This window comes from Choloepus didactylus, chromosome 9, assembly GCF_015220235.1.
Source record: "Choloepus didactylus isolate mChoDid1 chromosome 9, mChoDid1.pri, whole genome shotgun sequence".
NCBI classification, from domain to species: domain Eukaryota; kingdom Metazoa; phylum Chordata; class Mammalia; order Pilosa; family Megalonychidae; genus Choloepus; species Choloepus didactylus.
The window spans coordinates 126279449-126303930 of NC_051315.1; the positions used below are offsets into that span (position 1 = coordinate 126279449).

At 44.7% G+C, this 24482-nt stretch overlaps 1 protein-coding gene and 1 pseudogene across 1 annotated transcript in view; one reads left to right on the plus strand and one right to left on the minus strand.

Moving 5' to 3' along the window:
• Window positions 1-643: 643 nt before the first annotated feature.
• DGKD (diacylglycerol kinase delta) overlaps window positions 644-24482 on the plus strand; it is a 140975-nt gene continuing 117136 nt past the window's right edge. The window contains exon 1 of the mRNA XM_037850368.1: window positions 644-831. Within this exon, the coding sequence (XP_037706296.1) occupies window positions 679-831 (153 nt within the window). The 5' untranslated portion in view covers window positions 644-678. The remainder of the gene's footprint in view (window positions 832-24482) is intronic.
• On the minus strand, window positions 863-23507 carry LOC119544521 (annotated as a pseudogene).

A 24482-nucleotide genomic window follows, 5' to 3' on the forward strand; every position in this document is an offset into this window, starting at 1 on the left:
GACTGGCCCACCCAGGCTCTTATCTTAATGCTGTTTTCTTCCCGCCAAGCTCCCGCTTCCCTTTTCCTGAAGGCTTGTTCTTTCTCTCCTCCAGGCCTTCACCCAGCCTCTGCCCAGAGAACCCCTTCCAGGGGAACTCCTGCTCACATTTTCTCTCTTTAACATCTTTTTCTTGAAAAAGCCTTCCCAGATGTAATTGTGTATTCCTGTTCCGGTATTCTGGATCCCATGCGTGTACTCCATTCTTTCTTGCCTGCACTAATGCATTCATTCATTCCCCCAGTTCTTGGAACTACTAAATGCCAGACGCTGTTCTAGGTGAGGGCGACCCAAAGCTGGGCAAGACGGACAGGAGGCCCCAGGCTTCCTGGAGGTCATTTATATTCCGATGGTAAGCACTAAGGATTAAAAACAGAGTAAACAAAGAAGCAGAAAAACGTAAATTGTGTGCCAGGAAGAAAACAAACGTGCAGAGACCCAGCCCCGAGCGCCTCGGACGGGAGATGGACGGGAGATGGACGGGAGATGGGCGGGGCCCGGCCCGGCGGCGACTGCGGCTGCGCGCGCGGCCGGCAGGGGGCGCGGCGGGGCGGGGCCCGGCGGCCGCCTCCGCCCGGGCCCCTCCCACCCAGCGCCGGGCCCCGCCCCCGTCCGCTGTGCGCGCGCTGGCCGGGCAGCATGGCGGCGGCGGCGGGTGCCCCTCTGCCGGGTCCGTCGCAGCCTCCGCCGCCGCCGCCCGAGGAGTCGTCGGACAGCGAGCCCGAGGCGGAGCCCGGCTCCCCGCAGAAGCTCATCCGTAAGGTGTCCACGTCCGGCCAGATCCGCCAGAAGGTGAGTCGGCGGCGGCCCAGGCGCGCGCCCCTCACACCGCGGCAGTCCGGGGCAGTCGCGGCCCGGCCCGAGCAGCCGCCCAGGCCCGGCCCGGCCCGGTGTCCGCCGCCCGGGCAGCCGGGACGGAGCGCGCCCCGCGGCGGTAACGGGCTGGCCGCCTGGCCCCGGGGTCCCGGGCTCCGCGCGCCGCTCTCGGGCGGGGGGCGCGGGCGGCCGCGCCGGGGGGCGCGCAGGTGGGCGCCGCGCGGGGGCCGCTCCGGCGGGGGCCGCGGTGCTGGGACCAGGGGCGCCAGCGACAGTGGGCGCCGGGGACGCCCCGCACTGCCGGGTCGGTGGGGTGGGGGGGTTTGCTAGGAGGGCAGACTGAGGCCTGGAGGCAGGGGGGCTGCGGCTCGTCTCGCCTAACGGACTAGACGCCGGCGGTCCCTGGCCGCGTCCCGTGGGCATGCAGTGCCCGAGCCCCGGTTCTGCACATTTCTGAGGACTGGTCGGGTTATTTCTTTTGCTGGGTGCTCTGCAGACTTATCCCTCTGGTCCCCCGAGAAATCCGTTTGGAGCTGGGTGCGGGGGTTCTTCACTTCACTCCCTTGGGTTTTTGTGCCCGAAAGGGAAGGGATGCGCGTTATGGGACCGTCTCTTCTCGGAAAAGCGGGGGAGAGGATGGTTTCCCTGGCTGCGCACCCGCTTGGCACCCAACTCTCCGTGGAGAACTCCAGACAGTAAATATTAGCGGCAGAAAGACGCATTTCCTCTCTGCAGGAGGAAAGTTGCACCCTTTGTTTTCCCATCTGTGGTTCCTGTTGAAAACTGCTGCAGTTTTTGCTACAGGGGAGCCCTCTGTGTTAGAACCGGCTTCCTCAGGCAGGTGGCTGAGCAGGTGGCTGAGGGCACGTTGGGTCTGTGGGGCAGATCCGGCCCGCGCGGAATTTCCATCCTGCTGCAGTGCGCTTTTCCTTCGGTGCCAGCTTCAGCCCTTGCCCTTTCTGTGGGAGCCATTTCTTGCTTTATCTTCTGTCAGCCTGGAATACCTGTGATGGGGGACGCATCTCTGTTCCTAACATGTTGCAGACAGGTTTATTAAGTGCTCCAGTTACTCAGCAGGTAAGTATTGAACACCTCGTTTATTCCAGGTATAACAGTACTTGTAATAATTTTAGTAAAAGCTATAGCAGACAACCTTTCTTCAGCAACTACTGTGTGCCAGGCACCTCTCGAAGCACTTTGCCTGGATTAACTCATTTAGTTTCGTGATATCCCAAGGAGGTAGGTGATACCTATTATCCCCATCTTATGGAATTAGAAATTGAGGCAGAGTTCAGCCACTTGTTCCAGGTGTCACAGGATTTGAGCTATGTTTGGGATTCTAGAATGGAAAGCAGTTTTTCTATCAGTTGGGGAGATACACACTTGTGCACGTGACAGAGAAAAACATAGTGTGTGCTGTGGAAGCTCCAAGGACAGAGAAGCTGACTGCTTGGGGAGGCTGGGATGAGGAGGTCCCCTTGAGCAAAGGGATCAGAGAGTTTGCCAGGCTGAGTGGGCATCGTTTCCAAAGGTTTGGGTACACCTGGGAGAGGTGAGAAGGTGAGTTGTGTCAGGCTGAGTGCAACTGAGAAGAGGCTGGAAAGGTAGTTGGGGCTGGATTTTCAAGGGTTTTTTTCAAAGCGTGGCAGTGATACAATCAGATGTGCTTCCAGGAAGAAGCCCTAAATGCTGCTGTTGGAATTTGCCCTCTCCTTTTGCCTGGTCTCTCCAGCTTGGTGCGTGCCCGGGGTGGGGTAGAGCATGTGATTCACAAGTGCGATTCAGGTCAAGATCCTTTTGAAAGAGATTTGATTGGGAAGAGATTCCAGTGCTAGCCCACAGTCCTGTTCTTTAGGAGCTGTTTTTTCCCCTGAAACAATAGCTGCTGCAACAGCTGTTCTGGTTGAGGAGGAGTGATGGGGAGAGTGTTAAAAATACACCCTGAGGACTTGAGTTTCTGAACATAGTCACATCTGCTGTACAGATAGCTTAAGGCTGATTGTTTTTCTGGGTTGTTAGAGGTTGTCAGAACATGGGACTTGTGAGGTTTATTGTGTGTGCAATAGCTCTTTTTTTTCAGCAGACAAGCCATTCAGAATATTCCTCTGGTATATGTGGCACGTAATAGAAATATCCAAAATGTTATTTGGGTATCATTCTGGGTCCAAAAAGAAAAACAGCCCACTTTAAGTATCTAAAACAGAGGAAATTTAATATAGGGGAGTGGTTGCACAGGTGATGGAAGGACCGAGAAGGCAAATAGGAGACCGTGAGGCAACTGGAGATTAAGTAACAAGCAGGAAATCTCTGCTGCCTTTGAGGGAGGGATGGAGGAGGAGGCCACATATCAGATGCTAGGGGCCACTCATGGCCAGAAGCTGGAACCAAGGTGGGTCTGTCAGGCCCTTGTGCAGCCTTGGGAGGGCAAAGCTGCTGCTGGAGACGCATCTGCCCTGCCTGCCCCAGCCTGCAGGGCTCAGCCCCTCCTGATTTTGAATAGAGCAGAAGCAGCCAGGACTGAACTGTGGGCAAGCAGACCCAGAGACCAGAGCTGTAGGTGTGTCAAGTTTTTGAAATATTTGTCCAATGCAAGCCAGAGCTCTCTTAAAAAAAAAGGAAGTATCTTGGAACAGTGCTTCTCAAATTTTGCTGTGCATATATATTCTCTGGAGATCTTGTTAAAATGCATCCCTGCTTCGGTAGTTCTGGGTGGGGCTTGAGACTGCATTTCTAACAAGCTCCCGGGGGATGCTGAGGCTATTGGTCCAGGGACCATGCTTTGAGAAACGAGATCTTCCGCTATACATACTGAAGAGCAGCCTTGCCAAAACTCCAATGAATCTTAAAGTCATAAGTTTCTTTTAAAACTTTCCACAAGTCTTTAGCATACTAAAAATTTGATATGTGTAGATTTAGGATTTATTGGCTTAGCTTTTCATTCATGTCTGATATGTTTGAAGTATTTAGTTACATTACTTCATTTGTGCTCCCTGACCATAGAACACAGTAATGATTTTGGAGGCCTCACGTAGCTAGACTGGAAAAAAACAAAGTGGAGCTAATAAACTCACCTGCAAATTGATACACTAACACATTATGGAGTGTTTTGAGTGAAGAACAGGGTAATTCTGTGACGCTTGTCAGTTAAGGTAGAGTTTCACTACTTCAATGTTTTAAAAGATCAGTTAGCATTTTTTGGATATGAGCATGAAACATGCTTGTATTCTTGATTTACAAATTCAAACAAAGCTATTTCTCAACTGTGAATTGGAGACTAGTAGAAATTAGGTAAAAGGGTCAGGTTGTAAAAGGCTTTAAAAAAATAACCTCTTTCTTAAGAGATAATTCACATCCAAAACAGTTCACTTTCTTAAAGTATATAGTCCACTGGTTTTTAGTCTATTCACAGAGCTGTGCAACTGTCATAACAATTTTAGACCGTTTTCAACACCCTACCCCCAAAGAAACCCTGTATTGATGAGTGTTCATTCCCCATTCCTTCCAGTTCCACAGCCCTACTTTCTGACTCTAGATTTGTCTGTTCTGGACAGTTCATGTAAATGGAATCATATACTATGTGGCCCTTTGTGACAGGCTTGTTTCACTTAGCATAGTGTTTTCAGGGTTTGTCCATGTTGTAGCATGCATCAGTGCTTCATTTCTTTTTATTGCTGAATAATATTCCATGGCATGGATATATTACATTTTAATTATTCATCAGATGACAGACATTTGGGTTACTTCTACTTGTTGGCTATTATGAATAATGCTGCTGTGAACATTGGTATATGTGTTTTTGTGTAGGTGTGTTTTCATTTCTCTTGGGTAAATACTTAGGAATGGAATTACTGGGTCATATGGTAGCTCTGTTTCACCTTTTGAGGAACTGCCAGACTATTTTCCAAAGTGGCTGCACCATTTTACATTCCCACCAACAGTGTTTGGAGGGTGCTAATTTCTCCACATTCTTGCCAACCTTTGTTACTATGTGTCTTCAAGAGCCTCATCTTTGGGGTCATATGAAGTCAATTCAGATCTGCTCTGCTACTTAAGAGATGTGATCATGGGCAAGTTCTGAAACTCTCCTAAGACCCAGTTTCCTCATAGTTTCTGGGCCGGATGTAGTGACAGTAAATATTAATTATTGTTCCTGAGCTTCCATTTCCATATCTGCAAAATAGAAATAATAGTTCTCATATCAAAAGTTCACTCAGATAAAAGTTCACTTTTTGTATCCCAAATAGTTACCATCTCGCGATACTCTCCTCCCCCAGCTGAAGCTTGTTGGAGTGAGTCTCCATCTCTAGTAGCCAGAACAGCAAATAAAAACAGATGTGGCAGAAAACTAGCAATGAACATCTTTTTGAGAAATCATTGTTTAATTGAATACCTGTGGAAATACCACCAGCCAGGGATTATTTCCCTTATTTCGTGGATTCAGTTTAACTCACCAAATAAATATTTAGGACATTAATAACCATAAGTACATATCCAGGCAGAGGAAAAACAATATTGCCAAGTGTTGTGTTAGGCATTGGGGGTATCTTATTTTATGCTAACAACAAAAAAGACTCCTAGAGCTACTAGTGTCTATAAGACAAACTGTATGCTAATCAAATAATCACACTGTTAAATATAAAGGTGTAATTGTGATGCATGCTAAGCAGGAGAGGGCCAAAGTGCTTTGAGAGTATATGATAGTTGAGTTTGACCTGATACTCAGGAAGGTACAGAAGGTGCTTCTTGAGGAAATGACAGTTTGGCTGGAGTCTGAAAAATGAGTAGGAAACATGGACTTCTGCTTCTGATAATGGTGAACTAGCCATTCTGCCAAGCACAGTCTGCCTGGGGCCACCAGAGAACTTAGAAAATAATGAAGACTAGGGTTTGGGGAGGATGGAGGTCTCTGGAAGTGAGTGTGGCATTTGGGGCTGCTTTTTACCTTGGGACCCATATACTGATTCTAAAGTGGAAGCTGAGGGCCTAAACTCTGTGAGGCTGTCAAAAATGCCTTGGGAGATCTAAGGTATCAGATTCTGCCAAGCCTGGGTGATCCCATCTTAATTTGCATTGGGATCCCAAAAAGCCACTTCCAAGGAATGAAGATGAACCAGAAATAGGACTTCTAAAGGACTGAAAATCTAGTTTCAAATCATCTAATGCTCTGAAATTAAAGTAAACCCAGAGTGTCAGTGTCTCCTAATAGAAGCAAACATTAATCCTCTCTAGAGGCAAATAACATCTAAGCCCTCCAGTTATTTTCACAGGCTGTTTTGTAAATTCAGTGTTTGTCATACAAGAAAAACCCAACACAGGAAGGCAAGGCAAAATGAATTAAAACTGATAGAAATAACAGGCTTTAAAAACAGATCAACAAGGACTCCGTATATCAGACACAGACTTTAAAACAGCCTATGTAATGTGTTTGAAGAGATCAAAGACTGGACTGAGAATTTTGGCAGAGAAAGAGGAACTATAAAAAGGGCCAAATGAGAATTCTAAATTTTAAGTATTCAAAAGAAGGGCAGATTAGACACAGCTGAAGAAAACATTTAGTGACCATGAAGTTAGCTCAAAAGAAGATATCTACCAGGAAGCAGCGAGACTTGGAAAATGGGAAAATTGGAAGAGAAGGGTAGGTGTTTTGGTTTGCTAAAGCTGCCGGAATGCAATATACCAGAAATGTGTTGGCTTTTATAATGGAAATTTATTAAATAACTTTACAGTTTTAAGGCCATGAAAATGTCCAAATTAAGGCATCAAGAGGAAGATACCTTCTCTGAAGAAAGGCCACCAACGTCTGGGACATCTCTGTGACATGAGAAGGCACCTGGCCAGATTCTGTTGGTCCCTCTCTCCCAGGTTTAGCTTCTGGCTTCAGTGGCTTTCTCAGCTCCTCCTGGGTCTTTTTCGCTCTCTGAGCTCTCATCAAGACTCCAGTAAACAATTAAGACCCACCTTGAATGGGCTAATCAAAAGGTCCCACCAACAATAGGCATGCACCCACAAGAAGGGATTAAAAGAACATGGCCTTTTCAGTAAGAGACACGGGTGGAGTATGAAGGTCTAACTTGTGTTCATTTGGCATCCCAGAAGAAGAGAGAATGAATGGGGCAGAAACAGTTTTTGAAAAGATAATGCTTGAGAATTTTCTATGCCTAATGAAAGGCACCATCTATGGATTTAAGAGCCCTATGAACACAAAGAAAACCGTACCTAATTCTTAATAAAACTGCTGAAAACCGTATATGAAGAAAAAAAGACAGAAGCAGCCAGAGACAGATTACCTTCAAAAGAGCAACAAGTAGATTGCTAGCTACATTCTTAGTAGAAACTGTGGAGATCCGCAGTCAGTTGAAATTTAAGTGCTGAAACAAACTTACTGCTAACTCAGCGAAAAAATCCTTCAGAAATGTACTTGAAATGAAGACATTTTCAAATTAATAAAACCAGAGTTTTTTTTCTAGCAGACCCAGAGTAAAGGAAACACTTAAGGAGTATTTATTGGTTTGTTTTTGTCTGAAAGAATAAGATCTCGAATGAAAGGTTAGAGATGCAGGAAGGAATGAAGAACAACCAAAACCGTATCTATGTGGATAAGACTAAATGAATATTTGACTGTAAAAATTATTCTTTTTGTTTAAAAATATATAGAGAATTAAAATATATGATGACGATGGTATATAAGTCAGAAGGAAGGTAAATGGAGTAAGACTGTCCTAATGTCCTTTCATTTCTGGGAAGGAGGACAAAGAATAGATTAGTTGCTATTCAAGTCGAGGATGCGTTGTATGATCTCTGTGGTAGCTATTATATATGATAGAATGTATGATACCTACACTAACAGAGGAAAAAGTCTGAATAGTAAATTCTAAATCTGAAAGAAGGCAATAAAGAAGAGAAAAGGGAACATTGAACGAGTGGGACAAATAGAACGCAAAGAGTGAAGTAGACTGGATCCTAGTATACCAGTAATTACATTAAATATGTGTGGATTTAAGTGTTCCAATTAAAAGTCAGGTACTGTCGGACAAGATAAGAAAACAAAACCCGACTGCTATATAAGAGTCATATTTAAACCATAAGGGTATAAAAAGAATGAAAGTAAAAGGGTGGAAAAAAAATACTATGCAAACAATAACCCAAAGAGAGTTGGTGTAATTATTTTAGTATCAGACAAAATAGACTTTGAGGAAAAATTATTATTAGAGATAAAAATGATAAATGATAAAAGGTTCATTTCATTAGGAAGATGTAAGAAATTAAAATCTGTATACACCTGATAACATGACCTCAAAACATGTAAAGCAAAATTAACACAATTGCAATGGAAATAAACAAATCCACAGTCATAGTGGAATATTTGAACACATCTCTTTCAAATGCTGTTAGGGCAAGTTGACAAAATCTGTAAAAATGTAGAAGAATTGAACAACATGAATAGTAAACTTGACCCAATGGACATATATAGAACTCTGTATCCAGCAATTGCAGACTCTAAATTCTTCTCATATGCACAAGTAACATTTGTCAAAATTTATCATCTGCTGGCCACAAAGCAAATCTCAACAACTTTTGAAGGACTGAAATTATACCAATTGTATTCTCTGATGACAGTGGAATTAATCTAGAAATCAATAAAAAGGTAACTAGAAAAACCCCATGTATTTGGAAATTTATTAATCTATTTCTAAATAACTCACGAGTCAAGGAAAGATAGAAAATATTTGAACTCAACAATAGCAAAATTATAGCATATTTAACTAATAGAATATAGCTAAAGTCATGCTTAGAGGGAAATTTTTGGCTTTAAATGCATATATTAGAAAGAGGACATGCTGCAAATCCATATACTTCAGGTGGTTAGAAGAATAAAGCACATTAAACTGAAATAAAAGAGGAAATAATGAAGAGCAGACTTTAAGGAACTAGAAAACAACATTCTTCAGAAAGAATCAGGGAAGTCAAAAATTGATTTTTTGGAAAATCTAATAAAGTTGATAAGCCCCTGGCAAGAGTGATCAAGAAAAAATAGAGAAGGCAGATAGCCAATGTCAGGAATTAAAAAGGGACATCATTGAAGATCTTACAGATATTAAAAGAGCAAGGCTATATTATGAATAAATTTATGCAGGTAAATTTGAAAATTTAGATGATGTGGACATATTCCCAGAAAATACAACTCGAAACTGACACAAGAAATAGAAAATCTGACTAATATTATAACTACTAAACACATTGAATCCATAATTTAAAATCTTCGCACAAAGAAAACTCTAGGTCTAGATGATTTTATCAGCAAATTCTACTAAGCAATTTAGGAAGAAAGAATGCCAATTTCACATTAACTTGTCCAGGGACTAGAAAAAGAAGGATCACTTCATATCTCTCTGTATGAGGCCAGCAAAACTTCGATAGTTTAAAACCTGAGTAGTCATTGCAAGAAAGGAATATTGCAGGCCGGTATTACTCTGGCATATGTTCATACATAGATGGAATAGTACTAAACAAAATAATAGCAAACTAAATCCAGCAACATATATAATCAAGTTGGATTTATTCCAGAAATAATGCTAGGGGAGTTTACTATTCAAAAATCTATCAATGTAGTTCATCATAGGAAGCAGCCCAAATGTCCACCAGCAGTAGAATGAGTGGAGAAATGGTGTGTTCTTACAAGAGAATAGTGCACGTCTTTGAACTCTTGGTGCCGGCATAACGTGCGTCTGTCACAGCATTCGTGTTGAGCAAAAAAAACCTGCCATGAAAGAACACATTCTGTATGATTCCGTTTATATGAGGTTCAGGACAGGACCATGCTGAGTTAGGCTTGTGTGTTTAAGCTTGCATGCAGGGAAGTTACCAGGGAAGTCCCGATGCTGGGAAGACAGGGCAGCCGCTGGATGGCCATGAGCGAGGGGTGGGGTTGGGGGGGCAGTGCTGTTTCTTGACCGAGGTGGTGGTGAATTGGGTTGTCAGTGTGTGTCTTGTGTACTTTTCTGTATGTGTGCTATCTTGCAATGAAAAATATATTTTTAAAGGATTAAAACAAGGCTAAGTAGGAAGTAGCTGGTCAGAGAGCTCTGCCAAGGCCCTGGGGCAGGAGGGAGCTTGGGGAAATCAGGAGGCGTGGTGACAGCGAGCAAGGGTCAAGGAGAGCTTAGTTGTGCCCTGAGGCTGGAGGGCTGGGTCGGAAGCCACCTATGGGAGTTCTGTCTTTTTCTGTCCGCCCCCCCCTCCCCCCGCGCCAGAGTAGCACTTTTTAGGTTTTAGGAAGGAGCATGATACATTCAGATCTGGGGTTTGAAAAGATCCCTCTGGTTATATTGTGGTTGCCCGAGTTGGAGCTGGCAGACCAGCTAGGAAGTGGTCTTGCGGCAAGAGATGATGCTAGCTTGGGCCCGGGTTGTGGTGGTGAAGATGGAGAGACATGGATTTGAGAGATACTTAGAAGGTGACATGTGAGAACCTGGGGTGGTTTGGAGTGGGTGTTGGGGAAGAGGGAGGTGTGTGGTTTGAATGACTCGCTGGGTAATGGAGCTCCTCTCTGGGATAAAGTGCTATGGGGAGGACTGACTTTAGAGCGGGAGATCTTGGGGCTCGGAGTTTGCTCTATCTTAACTCTGCTGGATCCTGCTCTTCCCAACCACCTCGATGTCACAGATGAGAGAAATGGACTCAAAGTGACTCCAGAGTGTTCTGTAGCATCTTCCACAGCCCCAAACAAGTCTTGCAGAAATGGTGGGATTGGTTGGTGTGAGCTTGAGAGTGAGAATACTGTGACAGTGGAAAAGGGGCCCGTCAGAGTCAGGGCTGCTGGTTCAGGAGGGGGCAGTGGAGGGGACCAGTGAGAGGAGGAAGGAGGAGAGTGGGGGCTGGGGCGGTTGTGGGGGGGTGTCCTGCAGGGAAGCCCCCATCAGAGACGGTCCTACATCAAGCCAGCACCCAGGCATCGACCAAAACTTTGTTACTGCTCCTTTTGTATTTCCTTCCTGACTTTTTTCTGTTTTATGTTTAATTTAGCTGAAATGGAACTGTATGTAAGTTTCTCACTTTAATGTTACAGCCCTTACAGCCCTTCATTTCCCCATGTAATTAAAATTGGTTCCTTCTTATCCTTTTTAATGGCTACCTTTTTAATGGTACTTTCTTTGAAGAACAACTTTGTGAGGAAAGTTCTTTTCCAGTTTTTTATTATGAAAAATTCACCGAAAGAAATACTAGTACGGTGTCCACCTATATACCTAACACCGGGATCCAACAGTTGTTAATATATGGCCACATAAGCTTTAGATGTATATATTCAAATATAAATAATTGTGCTAAACATTTTGAAGGTAATTTGTAGACATTGTGACCATTTACCCCTAAAAATACTAAAGCATTCACTTCCGAAAATGAGGACACTCTCCTATATAATAATACCATCACTACACCTAACAATTAATTGTAGTATCCTGATATCTAGTAGCCAGTTCATTTTCAGATTTCCCAGTTGATCCAAAGTGTCTTTTATGGACCCTCTTTTGGCAAACAGGTACCAGTAAATTTCATGCCATGTATTTGTTTGCTTTTTCTCTTTAGTGCCTTAACTTCGAATAGCCCCCACACCCACCGACCTTTTTTCTTTCTTATACTATCACATTGACCTTTTGAAGAGACAGTGGTGGTTAGTTGTCTTGTAAAATCTCTCTTCCTGGATTTGTCCGATTGTTCTCATGGTTTCTCTTACATGGTTCTCTTATCCTCTGTGTTTTCCCCAGGCCTTGGTCTGAGAGGCCTGATTATATTCCAGTTGGAGGTTTTGTGCACATCTAGAGACGGGGTGCTCTGTGCTTGATCCTGTGCCCCATCGGAGGCACGTCGTGTCCAGTCGTCCCCTCTGCTGTTTCAGGCCTGGCTGATGTGGAGACCACCACATCTTCCATTGGAGATGTCGGGCTTCCCCTTTGCAACTAGGACGCCATCTGTGTGGCAGTTCTTAGACACCGGGCAAACATCCTTTTTCCCAACAGCCTTTATTTTTTTTGGGTGTGATTAACATTTATTGCTCAAATTTACATATATTACGTATTTTACATATACCATGTAACATCATTCAGACTGAGACACTTCTGTCTGGGATAATGCTAAACCTGGTGGGAGGGTGGGATAACAGATGTATACTGGGGCTATCCCAGCAAAGTGGATTGTGGCCCTCCTAACTAGTAGGGCTTATAGCCAGAATGTATTTTGTATTCCTGGGTCTCAAAAGATAGATTTATGACTATCTGCCTATAGTATTATTCACTTGGTGTATTATCTACATCAAAATTTAAATTTGAATCCTGGGCTGGCTATTCCCTCCCCTTCAGTTGGACATATTTCTGGGTTATTTCCCCTTTGGGAAGTCAGATGCTCAGGTGTGGTTACTACTATAAACTAATTAACAATAACATTTTTTTTCAATAATTCAATTTTATTGAGATATATTCACATACCATACAGTCATACAAAGCGTACAGTTGTTCACAGTACCACCTTATAGTTGTGCGTCCATCAACAAAATTAATTTTTGAACATTTTCATTACCACACACACAAAAGTAATAAGAATAAAAATTAAAGTGAAAAAAGAACAAAGTAAAAAGGATCACTGGGTGCTTTTTTTTTTTTTTTTAATCCCCGTTTTTCTACTCATCCTTCCATAAACTAGACAAAGGGGAGTGTGATCCATGTGGCTTTCCCAATCCCATTGTCACCCCTCATAAGCTACATTTTTATACAATCATCTTCATGATTCATGGGTTCTGGGTTGTAGTTTCTTAGTTTCAGGTATTTACTGCTAGCTATTCCAATTCATTATATTGTGCGTAAGAGTGCCCACCAGAGTGACCTCTCAGCTCCTTTTGGAATCTCTCAGCCACTGAAACTTATTTCATTTCACATCCCCCTTTTTGTCAAGAAGATGTTCTCCATCCCACGATGCCAGGTCCAGATTCCTCCCTGGGAGTCATATACCACATTGCCAGGTGTATTTACACCCCTGGGTGTCAGATCCCACGTAGTGGGGAGGGCAGTGACTTCTTCTGCCAAGTTGGCTTAGCTGGAGAGAGAGGGCCACATCTGAGCAACAGAGAGGCATTCGGGAGGAGGCTCTTAGGCACAATTATAAGCAGGCCTAGCCTCTCCTTTGCGGTAACCGTCTTCCCAAGGGCAAGTCCTGTGATTGAGGGCTCAGCCCATCAAACCATCCGTCCCCAGTGTCTGTGAGCACATCAGCAATCATCGAGGTTCCACAATAGCCTTTTACCAAGTGGCTTTCAGAATTTGTTGGTCATATTTGTCTGAATTAATTTTAGTTTTAGGGTTTGCAAAATGGTGATTCTGTCATTTCTTCCACACTTTTTTGTCAGTGTTCTTCTGTAAAGATGATTTTATGCTTCAGCCAGAGGGCTACAATTGCTCTTACAAAGGCAGGGTAATTGCTGGATTCTTTCTGTTTCATCACCTGTTTTGTATAATAGTCACCCCACTGGCAGCAAGTGCTTTCCTTCTCTCTGTTTTTTTTTTTTTTTTTTTTTGAGTATTGCCATGGATTCAGAGCTGTTTTGACTCAGCGTTACAGTCATTCTTACAGTTATAGTCATTCTTTTGATGCTCACACTGTCCCGATTTGGCTAAGCTGGCTCTTTGTCTCCGAGGCTTCCTTGCTGTGCTCTGTCTTTTCATCTTGAGGATGGTGCACTCATGATGGGCTCTGGGTCACAGGAGACGGGGAGGGGGCTGCATCTCAGCCGAGCTGGCCAGTGCCCACCTTGCAGGCTGCTTTTCCCAACCTGGGCCGGCAGGCAGTGCCGGTGGTTTCCATGCTCTGCCTTTTTGGGTTTTGTTAGGTTTGGGGTGATACAAGCTTCCTAAAGTAAGTTGAGCTGCTTTCTTTAAGCAGAGCTTTCATCTTCTCTACCTCTGATGATTGTGTCTCCCTTCATTTTGTTTTCCTGTATGTGGGTTAGACGATCTGTCCTTTCACTTGCTATCCATGAGCTTTATTCACAGCATTTTCTTCTCTTCACTTTGTCCTCAACATTCTGTGAATTATCTCAATTTTGTCCTTTACACCAGCAGTGTCAGTTTTTGGAACATACATCTCCCTTTTGCACTTGCCTTTTAAAAATCTTTTCTGATCTTGGTCCCTGTGTTAACTTGTTGTCTTTTAATTTCATTCTCTTTTCATTTTGGTACTCCCTGTCCTTTTTAAAAATGTAATATTAATTTTTTAATAGAGGCAGCATCTTCTTGTATCTAATGAGAACAAGGTGCACACATTTTCTAAAATGATCTTCAGTTTTCTGTTGATATTCATTGTGGATTTATGCGTGTACTTCATGGCATGTTTTCCTCAAACCACTCCCACCCTCCCCCACCCCCCGCCATTGGTTCTGACTTTTTTTTGATCCTTGGCTGGTGTTAAACTGCTTTCATCTGTGTGCCTGGCTGTTGGAGGAAGTGCATTCTCGTTTAGGACATGGGGGATGAGTTGCCAGCCACCGTCCAGTGCCATGTCTCTGCTGCTCTGAGGGGCTTTCCTACCCCGCCGCCACCTCATTTTCCATGTCCTTCTGCGCATCCTGTGAGTCCCTGTGTAGTGGGGTATGTTGGATCGTTGCTGCCCACCCTGGCTGGCTCTGCTGCCCCACGTCTGAGGGTGGAGGGGGTCTAGTCTTGTTGTTTTTCTCAGCCCAGCTCCCTGGGCCCATAGGGGTGAGAAGTTCCCATAGTCCACTGGGGTCAACTGTCACGCCAACTGGACAGTGTTGTGTCCCGGTGGGAAGATGGAAGAGGGCCCTTGGTTTCAGCAGGAGTCTGCCTCTTGGGCACTAGGCCCCAGTCATACTTAAAACATGTTAATGAGCTTGGCAGGTTTGGGTAATAATCGTGACCTCTTTGGGTTGGTCTCAGCAGAGTTCATAAGGCGGTTCTCAGTGGGATCACTCTTTATGGATGGTTATGAGACATTTATATATTTAAAGACTGTAAAAGGAAATACCTGCATTGTAAAATTTTACTGCCATATACCTCTTCTACATCTCTCGGTTGATGGTAGGACCTTGATTCAATTCTTTTTGTGGTTGGAGAACGTACTCATTTCCTAGGGCTGCCAGAGTCCCACAAACTGGTTGGCTCAATGCAGCAGAAACTTACCCTCGTGCAGCTCTGGAGACCAGAAGCCGGAAACGAGGTGCTGGCAGGGCCGGGCTCTCCTGGAAGACTCTAGAGGAGGGTCCCTGCCTGTTTCTCCCTCCTGGGGCTGCTGGGAATTCTCGGCGTTTGCTGTGGCAGCGTCACTCCACCACCCGCTCTGTCTTCACAAGGCTGTCTGCCCTTAGTGTCTCCAGCTTCAAGTGACCTTCTCCTCTCTGTGTCCGTGTGTCTGTCTGTGTCTCTTCTGTTATGTGGACACCAGCCTTGTTGGACTGGGGCCACCCTACTGCAGTATGACCTCATCTTAACGTGATTGCACCTGCAAAGATCCTGTTTCCAGGAAGGGCAGCACACAGTAGCAGAAGTCAGGAGTTCAGCATCTTTTTGTGGGGGTACAATTCAACCCTTAACAGAAAATGCGGAGCTCATTAAATCCAGTACCATTGGTACTCGTTAAAAGTGCTCAGAACTCGTTAAAAGTGCTCAGAAGCTGGCTGAAAAGGAAGCCTGGGAAATGGCTCTTGCTCTCTTTTTGGTGGCTGAAAGTTTTCATGTACAAGAGCAAGTAAAGCCCAGGTTTTTCAAGACTGATGTTTGGGCATAATTTTGCGTTGTCTTTTTGGTGTATTTTTATTAACCCATATTTTTTATGAACTGGAGTCTTGCTGTGTACAGAAAGAAACCCCTTGGTGTGTTCTGCAGCTTCTTTGCCCTCTGGCAGAAAAAATGGGTAGAACCATTAGAGAAAGCAATTTGGTGATGTATGTGAAAAACTTCAAGACAGTGCAAAGTCCTCGACCCAACAATCCACCGGTAGGACCCCATCCTGAGGAAATAAAAAACACATAGTGGACAACATCTTTATGGCATCATTAAATATAAATAATTGGAAACACCTGCAGTGTCCAAGTCTGGGTTTCAAAAAAACCACAGCTCCCATGTAACCTTCCCTGGGTTAACAATAACCACTGCCTGGTACCGAGCACTGGTCCCATGCTGCATGCCACGCTGCTTGCCATGAATGCATTGTCTTCCTGAATCTTTGCAACCGCACAAAGGCCGTCTTGGGGGGACCAAGGCACAGAGAAGCACAGCTGGCCAGGGGCAGAGCCAGGTGCCGGCCTGGCGCTGCGACCGGAGAGCATGTGCTGCTCTCGCCTCTGTTCAGCTGGCTGAGGAGGCAGTGGTGTGGATGTGATGTTGGTGAAATGAAGAGGCAAAACTGCACGCACAGAATGCTGTTCAGCTGCGTGCAAAACACTGCCCAGAGGAAGGAAGATGAAGGACTCTTCTAAAGTGATTTCACTTTAGATGGGATTTGGATTATTTTTATTTTTACCTCTATTTTCCTACGTTTTCTTAAATGCACATGCATTATTTTCTACTAAAGAAAATAAAAGCAAAAGCATAGCATGTGGCCCTGTGCTGGAAGGATCCTGATGGTACGGTGGTCACATCCCGGCCTGGGACAGTCAGGCTGCTGTGCTTGGGTTTGAGAGGACAGAGAAGAGCCTGCCACAGCCTCTCCCCTGGAATGTTCTAAAACAGCTGAAATGGAGCTGTTGCATCAAAATGGATTAAATATAAGGAGCCAAATATACAAAAGGGCCTGACTTGTGCATATATGGGATGTAAATTTCATACTATCCTAATAAATGTATACATTATACAGAACATTGTAATTGCATTCCTTTTTGTTTAAGTTATTTTTAACTCATTCCTGTGTTGAAAATACTTTTAAACTTGTCTAAGCAGAGGGTTCAAGGTCTTGATATAAGTAAGATGAATTTTAGGTTGACATTCAAACTATTTGATACATGAAACACTGTCAGTTTTTTAGAACTATGTTCATAATTGTGTCATGGTCCTTAACCATTTTAGTAAATGAAATAGAAACAAGATATAAAATAAAACTCTTAAATCAAAAGCAGATTTATCCACTTTGAAAAAGTAGATTATTAAATAATTTGTATATTATATAACCTAACTCTTTAATTTACACACTTGAAAAGTTTACCAACTGGAACGATATTCTCTCAGAATGTTAATAGTAGGTGTGAGCGGGGGCTGGATCCTGGGTGTGGTCAAATAAATGAAAAGTATAACCCTCCAACAAATCCACCCAGAGCTAGGCTTTGACGCAGGATGTTTTTCTGCCTAATGTCTGAGAACAGGGAGGAGAAAGGAGCCAAGGCTGAGGAATCTGAATATCGGTAGTTTGAGAATGCTTCACGCTTGCAGGGAGTTTTCTCAGATGCCACCCCATATATACCCTGATATAAACCCTGTCTGGTGGGGTTACCTGCCAGGGGGGTGGGGGTTGGGGGGACTCCTCCCTCCCAGGCCACCCTTGACCCTTTAGCGCTCTTCTGAGCTTTGAGGTGTCCTGTTTGCACCTCTTTTAGGGCACTCAGAAAATGACGGGTATTCCTGAATGTACACAAAAGTGGAGGAGGTGTTCAGCCACTTGCCCACGTTACACAGTCATTGGGGTGGATCTTTCTGTTTCATTTCTCACCACATTCCACCTCCCCCCCTTTGTTTCTGAGTGTTTAAAAACAAATGCTGGGGAGTTCTGACTTTTTAAAGGAGCTGTACTGGAGTGCGAGTCCCGGAAAGGGCATGGGTTCTGCCCTTCGTCTGCCTGTTCCCGGCAGTGCTGGGCATTCCAGTGTGCTCAATAAAATATTTGTTGAAACCAAGAGGGGATTTCATTCCGCAGGTGGCTGGGGAGATGGGGTTGGCTCTGTGGGCCTCCTGGAGCCGGGCGAGCCTTCCTGTCCGGCTGAACCACAAGTGGCACGCATGGCCGTGGCCCTTCTGCCTCTGGGGCAGAGGCTGGAACCCTCTGTGTGTAGTGGGCACGGGCTGGGCACGTTCCCCAGAAAAAGGTGGGCAGTTATTCATGCAATAGTTTAATCTTAGCTTGTAAGAACAAAAGTGATGAAGGTTACTCTTTCTCAAACATAAACTTCTTTTTCATTTGATATTAAAACTTGGAAGGAGTTGCTATCCCACAGAGCTGGGTTTTAGCCCCCTGTCCCAGGCCATAGATGTCAGTTTGGATGGCAGTTTCTTTGTAAGTAAGGTGGGGGGTTCAGCCCCATTTTGGCTGTAAGCCCCTGGCACGTGGTGGGCCCATCACCAACACGACTCTCCTGTCTTCTTCTTGCCCAGGTCTGTGAAATGGGACTGTCACAGCACCTGTTTTAGCAGTGTCGCTGTGTGGGGTAAATGGGGCAGTGGAGAGAAGTGCTTAGGGCCTTGTGCCTGGTGGATGCTCCGTGTTAGCTCTCCTGAGTCCTGCTGTGGGGGTGGCCCTGACTGGGGGCCCCTTTAAAAATTATGTACCTCCAGAGAGGCCTGGCTCCCTCCCCAGTCTCACATCCCCTGTTTCTCCTCCTAGAAGTAACCACCTAACCATTTTTATTTTACTATTTTGATTTATCCTTCCATTGTTTCTTTTTGACAAGTAAAACATTTTATATGTGTATTTGCTTTAAGTCATACATATATATATATATATATACACCCTCCTTTTTTATACAAAGGTAGCGTGTCCTATGCACTACTCTGTACCTCTCTCTTCTCACTTTATAATATAATCTGGAGATCACTCATTGCTGTATGAAGATAGCCTCCTTATTCCTTTTCCAGTTGTGTAGTACTCCATTTTTTGAATGTACCTTAGTTTATTTAGCCACTTGCCTGTTGAAGGACTTTTGGGTTATTTTCAGTCTTTTGCTATAATAATATGCAACAAATAGCCTTATGCAAACCTCATTTTGTGTGTTTGTGAGGCTATCTTTGGGATAGGTTCCCAGCCTTGGGCTTGCTAGGTCAAGGGGTAAATGAACGTATAATCTTGCTAGATTCTGCTAAATTACCCTCCTTTTGGTTATATCACTTTGCAGTCTTGTCAGTGGTGTTTGGGAGGGCTTGTTTCCCCACAGCTCTTCCCATGGAGTGTGTTGCCAATTTGTTTTTCAGCCAATCTCATGGGTGAGAATAGTGCCTTAGTTTAATTTGTTTATCTCTTATTATGAGCTAGATTGAGTCTTTTTTCATATGTTTAGGGGCCATTCGTATATTTCTGTGAAATATCTATTAATATTTTTCACCCACTTTTCTATCAGATTGTGAGTCTCTTCTCAGTCTTTAGAAGCTCTTTATAGATGAGGGAACCCTTGGTGGTGTTTTGCAAAGTATTTTCCTCGAGGATGCACTGAGCCAGGCAGTGAGTGATAAAGATCAGTAAATAGTCTCCACCTTGTTTGATGAGGGAGACAGCCTTAGACTTGAAAAGCAGAAGACAGCTAGCTTTGCCTGTGGCAGTCTGGGAAGGCTACCCAGAGGTGGTGGCGTTTGACTGGGGCCTTGAAGCCCAGTAGGACTCTTTCAGCTGGAGGAGAGGAGCCTGGCCCACAGCAGAGGAGTCTGGCCCACAGCCTGGGGATGTGAGGAGCCTGCTGAGCTTGGGTGAGGTGGCTCTTTGGCTGACAGTGAGGTCCTTGGGATGGGGTGGGAGTGGAGATGGCCGGGTTGGGAAGAGGCCTGTGGGCCAAGTTAGCCTTCCCTAGGCCACAGGAGAGCCGTAGGAGGTGTGTGAGTGGACCCCCTGTGCTGCTTTCAGACCTGGTGCTTATCCAATCACTGGGGAAGCTTCTACCCAGTATGGCCCCATCCCTCCCCAGCTATTCCGAGATGGGACGTGGCCCAGATGTCAGTACTTTCCAAAACCTGCTGGGTAATTCTGACGTACTCTCAGGTTTGAGAACCAGCAGTCTAGAGCAAGAACTCTGGTAGCAGGTTGGAGAGAGGGTGGAAGTTTGGGAAATGGACCAGTGACTTGCATTTCTAACCAGCCTCCCAGGGATTCTGGTTCTGGTGGTCTGGGGGCACACTTTGAGAGCAACTTGGACAGAGACAGATGCAGTAAATTAAGCCCAGAGCTGGGGATCTGAACTAAGTTGAAGGCAAAGGGACTGAATAGGAGGGCCAAAATCTTGGGGAATTTTGACAGGTAAAATCAATAATACTGGCAACCAATTGGAAATGGGGAGTGAAGGAGAAAGAGTGGAGCTTCAGTTCTACTTCCAGCTTTGATGATACTATTAACTGAAGAGGAAATACCAGGTGGTAGGGGCATCTCAACAGTAAGGGCTTGAGGAGAGTGTTTTCACATGAAGTACATTTTGGTGTGTGGCCTTGGACCCTGGGGACACCAGCCTTTAGTACTAGATTGGAATAGCCAGTGATGGTGATGAAGAAGGAGCTAACTCAGCCAGTCCTCTCCCGGCGTTGCTGTCATCAGGATCCAGGCTGTTTCTGGCTTTCTGATCCACCCATCTGTTGACTTGCCACCTCATGCCTCAGCATGGCTGCCATAGCACTAGGCATTGTATCTACATTCCAGAGAAGAAAGGGAAAAGGAATAGTTGAAGCCACATGAGTTCTCCAGTATCTGTAAAGCGATGCCCCTACCTTCCCACCACCAATAGGACTTCTGCTTAGGTCTCTGCCCAGGACTGAGACATGTGGCCAGGATGGAGGAAGTGGGAATTAGGACTGTGCTGATCTGCCAGACTGGGCACAGGTGCCATCCCGCTCAGAACCTGTTACAGAGACGGGAGGGAGTCGGTTTGAGACAGGCTGTTAACAGGGCCAGTCATTCCACTGTAATAGAAGTGCTCCTGAGTTTCGGGAAAGTGATAGGAACTCAACATGAAGGGCCGATGGTTTGAGGATTTGAACGTTATATTTTGGGGCCACTTTGGACTTCTCTTCCAGTTCAGTCCCCTCCTCTCATTTGCAGGGACAAGAATGAGGCATCGCCTCTCCTCTTAGTCACCTTTAGTGACATAGGGGCTTTGGGACAGAATCACTTTTAATCTTGGTGGCAGTGAATTGTGGCAAAGGGGAAATCGTGTTGTCTTGGTCGGTAAGAAAAGAATGCCTTCCCTTTCCCCACGAGTTAGTGCTTTGGGGTCTTTGGAGTCTCCTGAGGGCTGCCTTCATGCTGATGGGGTGCACTGGCTATCAGGCCCGCCTCTGCACTTACCCAGGGGTGCCTCGGTGTGCCACAGAGACCCCCATAGGCAGACCCCGGCCAGCTGGGTGTGCACATGGCCTCAGCTTCTGATGGGATGCAGTAAGACCAGGTTATAGGTAAGGTATAGGAAGCTCTGAATCAAGAAGAGTTTTTGGGTGGTGTTTTGAATAGATGAAGGAATTTATCTTTGCCTAATTGATTTTTTATTTTTTATTGAGTAGATGGCAACATGGTTTTATTGAAATGTTTTAATACAATATGGGAGGAAGGTAAACCAATACAAGCACTGCAAATGCTGTGTTTCTGAATATGGTTGATGTGATATCTAACAAAGGCAAATTATAGTATGAATATCTATAAGTTCAATGATAAATTTAAGTTTGAAGCTAAACGCTTTTGGTATATTCATATTTCTCTGGCTCCCCTTTTTGCCTGGTTGTAGCAAGTCTGCCCGCATTCAGCAGAGTTGGACAGGACTCAGATATTTGGTGATCTCACTTAAGTTTCCACACCACGAACAACAAGGAAAGTGACAGTCATGGATGAAACTGGTCACGAGGAGTCTTCATCACCTTTGCTGAATTGAAACCATCAGTTAACGTTGGCACTTCCAGTGTGTATGTTTAAGTCAGTCGAATTAGTTCATCCGTGTATCCAAAAGTACTTTAAAATACAGAAGTGGGGTTGAGTAATGACAGAAACAATAATTTCTTAACTCAGAGCTGTGACAAGGCAGGTTTTTATATCCTTTTTTTTTTTTAATCTAGAGATCATTCTTTTTAAAGAAGCTCTATACTTAGATTCTAAATATCTCATTTGAAAGGATTACCTTTAAATCAACTGGTTTTAGGCACGTCAACATCTCTGTTTGTCATTTTGTCTACATATGAGTGCCCACAATTAATTTCCATTTCTCTAAGCAAAGAAGTTGCAAAAGATGCAGATGTCACATTTATCAAATATAAAAAATACGTAACATCAAATTCAGTTCTTTACACATCTCAAGCCAACTCTTCCTAGATTTAGTCAATCTGTATTGCATAGCTGACTTTACCAGGCTACCGTGTTTTTTCCTAGCAGCCTGTTTAAGGTACAGTAAAATGCTAGTTTCTGCAGCAACTTAAGTGCTACTTTCTAACTTCAGTTCACCCTCTGCCGTAGAGAAGTTCAAAACCCTGTATACCATTTTCAAGTTTGTTAATGATTTTGATCGTTTGATTTTCTGTCCACAGACTCTAGAGTACTCTGAAATTTATTTGCCATGAGTTTTAAGATTCAGCAGAAGGGAGAGAAGTTTGTTTATTATTCCTAGGCTTTGTCCACATGGGTGGATTCTCTTCTTCTGGATTGGAATTTAGTTGTTCAGCTTTCTGTTGCACCAATGTGCATATAATAAAATCACAGGCCGCCCGGTGCTTGGCTTCTGATGCAGAAGCAGCAAGGTGCCTCACTTGGGAGACCGGTCTAGAGGTCTCTTCTGGAGAACACACTCCTCAGTGAATTTCCCTGTTGCCATCACTTTGGAGACATTTTTTGAACATTATCCTTTTGGAGTTACAGCGGAACTGGGTTGAACAGGTAAGACAGATTCATCAGTGTGTGTCCTCCGAGATTGTTTAGATACCGATAACCTGAATCTTGGGGCAGCGTTCCCTTTTGTCCTCCTGCGGAATTGCGTTTGTAAGGATGACAGCCTCAAAGGCAGGGCTGTTTATTCTAAGGATGACAACCTGAAAGGCAGGGCTGTTTATTCTGGAAATAGCCCGCCCTGAGAAGATCGTGTGAGTAAGGAGAGCATAGACTTGGGTGGCTCCAGCCAAGAGCAGCTTGTCAGCAGCATGGCAGGTGGTGCCACACTTGTTGGCTATGTCGTCCACAAGGATAGCCGCACAGCCCTTCATGTCCCCCAGCAGCACCATCTGGTCCACCTGGTTCGCCTTCTTCCTCTCTTTGTGAATCAAAGCAAATTCCATGTCCAACCTGTCTGCAGTTGATGTGACCCATGTGGCTCCCCCTACGTCAGGTGGAAGATGGTGCAGTTCCTTCGCTCAGTGATGTTTCTCCAAGTCCACTGCAGAATTGCGGGTTCCGCGTATGTTATCCACAGGAATATCGAAGAATCCCTGTATCTGGGAGGCCTGTAGGTCCATGGTGATGAGGTGATCCTCCCCGGTGACCAACAGCATATTGGCCACAAGTTTTGCAGAAAGTGGGGCAAGGTTCTTGTCCTTTTTATCTTGCGGCTGAAGGGAAAACACGGGATGATGGCAGTCACCCTGGATGAGATGTGATTTTGTGGGCGTTGATTGTGAAGAGGTGCTCCATCCGGTTGTCGTTGATTGCCCATGGCCACTCTGAAGGATGGAGACATCTTCGCCTCCCACGCTTTCTCCAGTCTCCACGTTACTGAACTTCATGGTGACGGGTCCTGGTGCAGCTGCTGCCAAAGAGCACAGTGGACGCAGGGCAGGGTGTGTGTGTGGCGGCACTCGCGTCCGGCGGGGCCTAATCGATTTAAATCAGTTATCTGTGGACTTCCGTGTTGAAGTTTCATTTTGACAGCTAGTGTTTTTGGCTTGGCTTTCTGAGTCTCAGGTTTGATCCCAAGTCTGCCATTTACTAGCCATGTGTTACTTAATTTTTCTGACCTCCAGTTTCTAGTTAGGTAAAATGGGACTATTTCCTTCCAAAGTTGGTGTGAAGATTAAAACATGAAAATGGCTCATATGTACGTAGTAGATATGGTACTCAGTTACCATTTAGAGTAACCTACGAATCTTTGAGTATGTTGTATGTGTCTTATGTTTTGTTTCTGATGGATTCCTGTTTATGAATTATGGTGTTCCATAGAAGAAGCTTTGAGATAGGAGTAAGGAGGCCTGATGTTTCTTTTGTGGTCTGCCTTTAGCTGTTGAACCTTGGACAGATCACTCAGTCATCACTCTGTTGACCAGTTTTCTTATCATATTAATGTCTTTCTTATAGACCACATGTGTTTGTTTTAAGACTTAAAGGCAAATAGATATAAAAATGCTCATAAAAATTTTAAAGTGATAAGCAAATTTCAAATGGTATTTTTAAGCCTCTTTCCCCGGAAGCAACAGTCCTCACGTAGATGGGATTGTTGTGCCATTTTTCCCCCTCCTCTTGGACTTTATGCACTTGGGCAGTGTTGCTAACACAGCCAGGTCTGTGTAACTTTTTTGTTGAAGGACTAATAAGGTTTAAGGACAAATAGAAGGCCGGAGTTACCATTTGGCTAACTTTTGCTCCTTTCTATGTTTATCTTATTCTATTCCTCCTCCTCCCTGTATTTCCCAGCGTGGGTGCTGGGAAGGGGGCTGGGTCACTGCCCCTTCAGCCTCTGCCCTTCTGTACTTTCCACTGGTGCC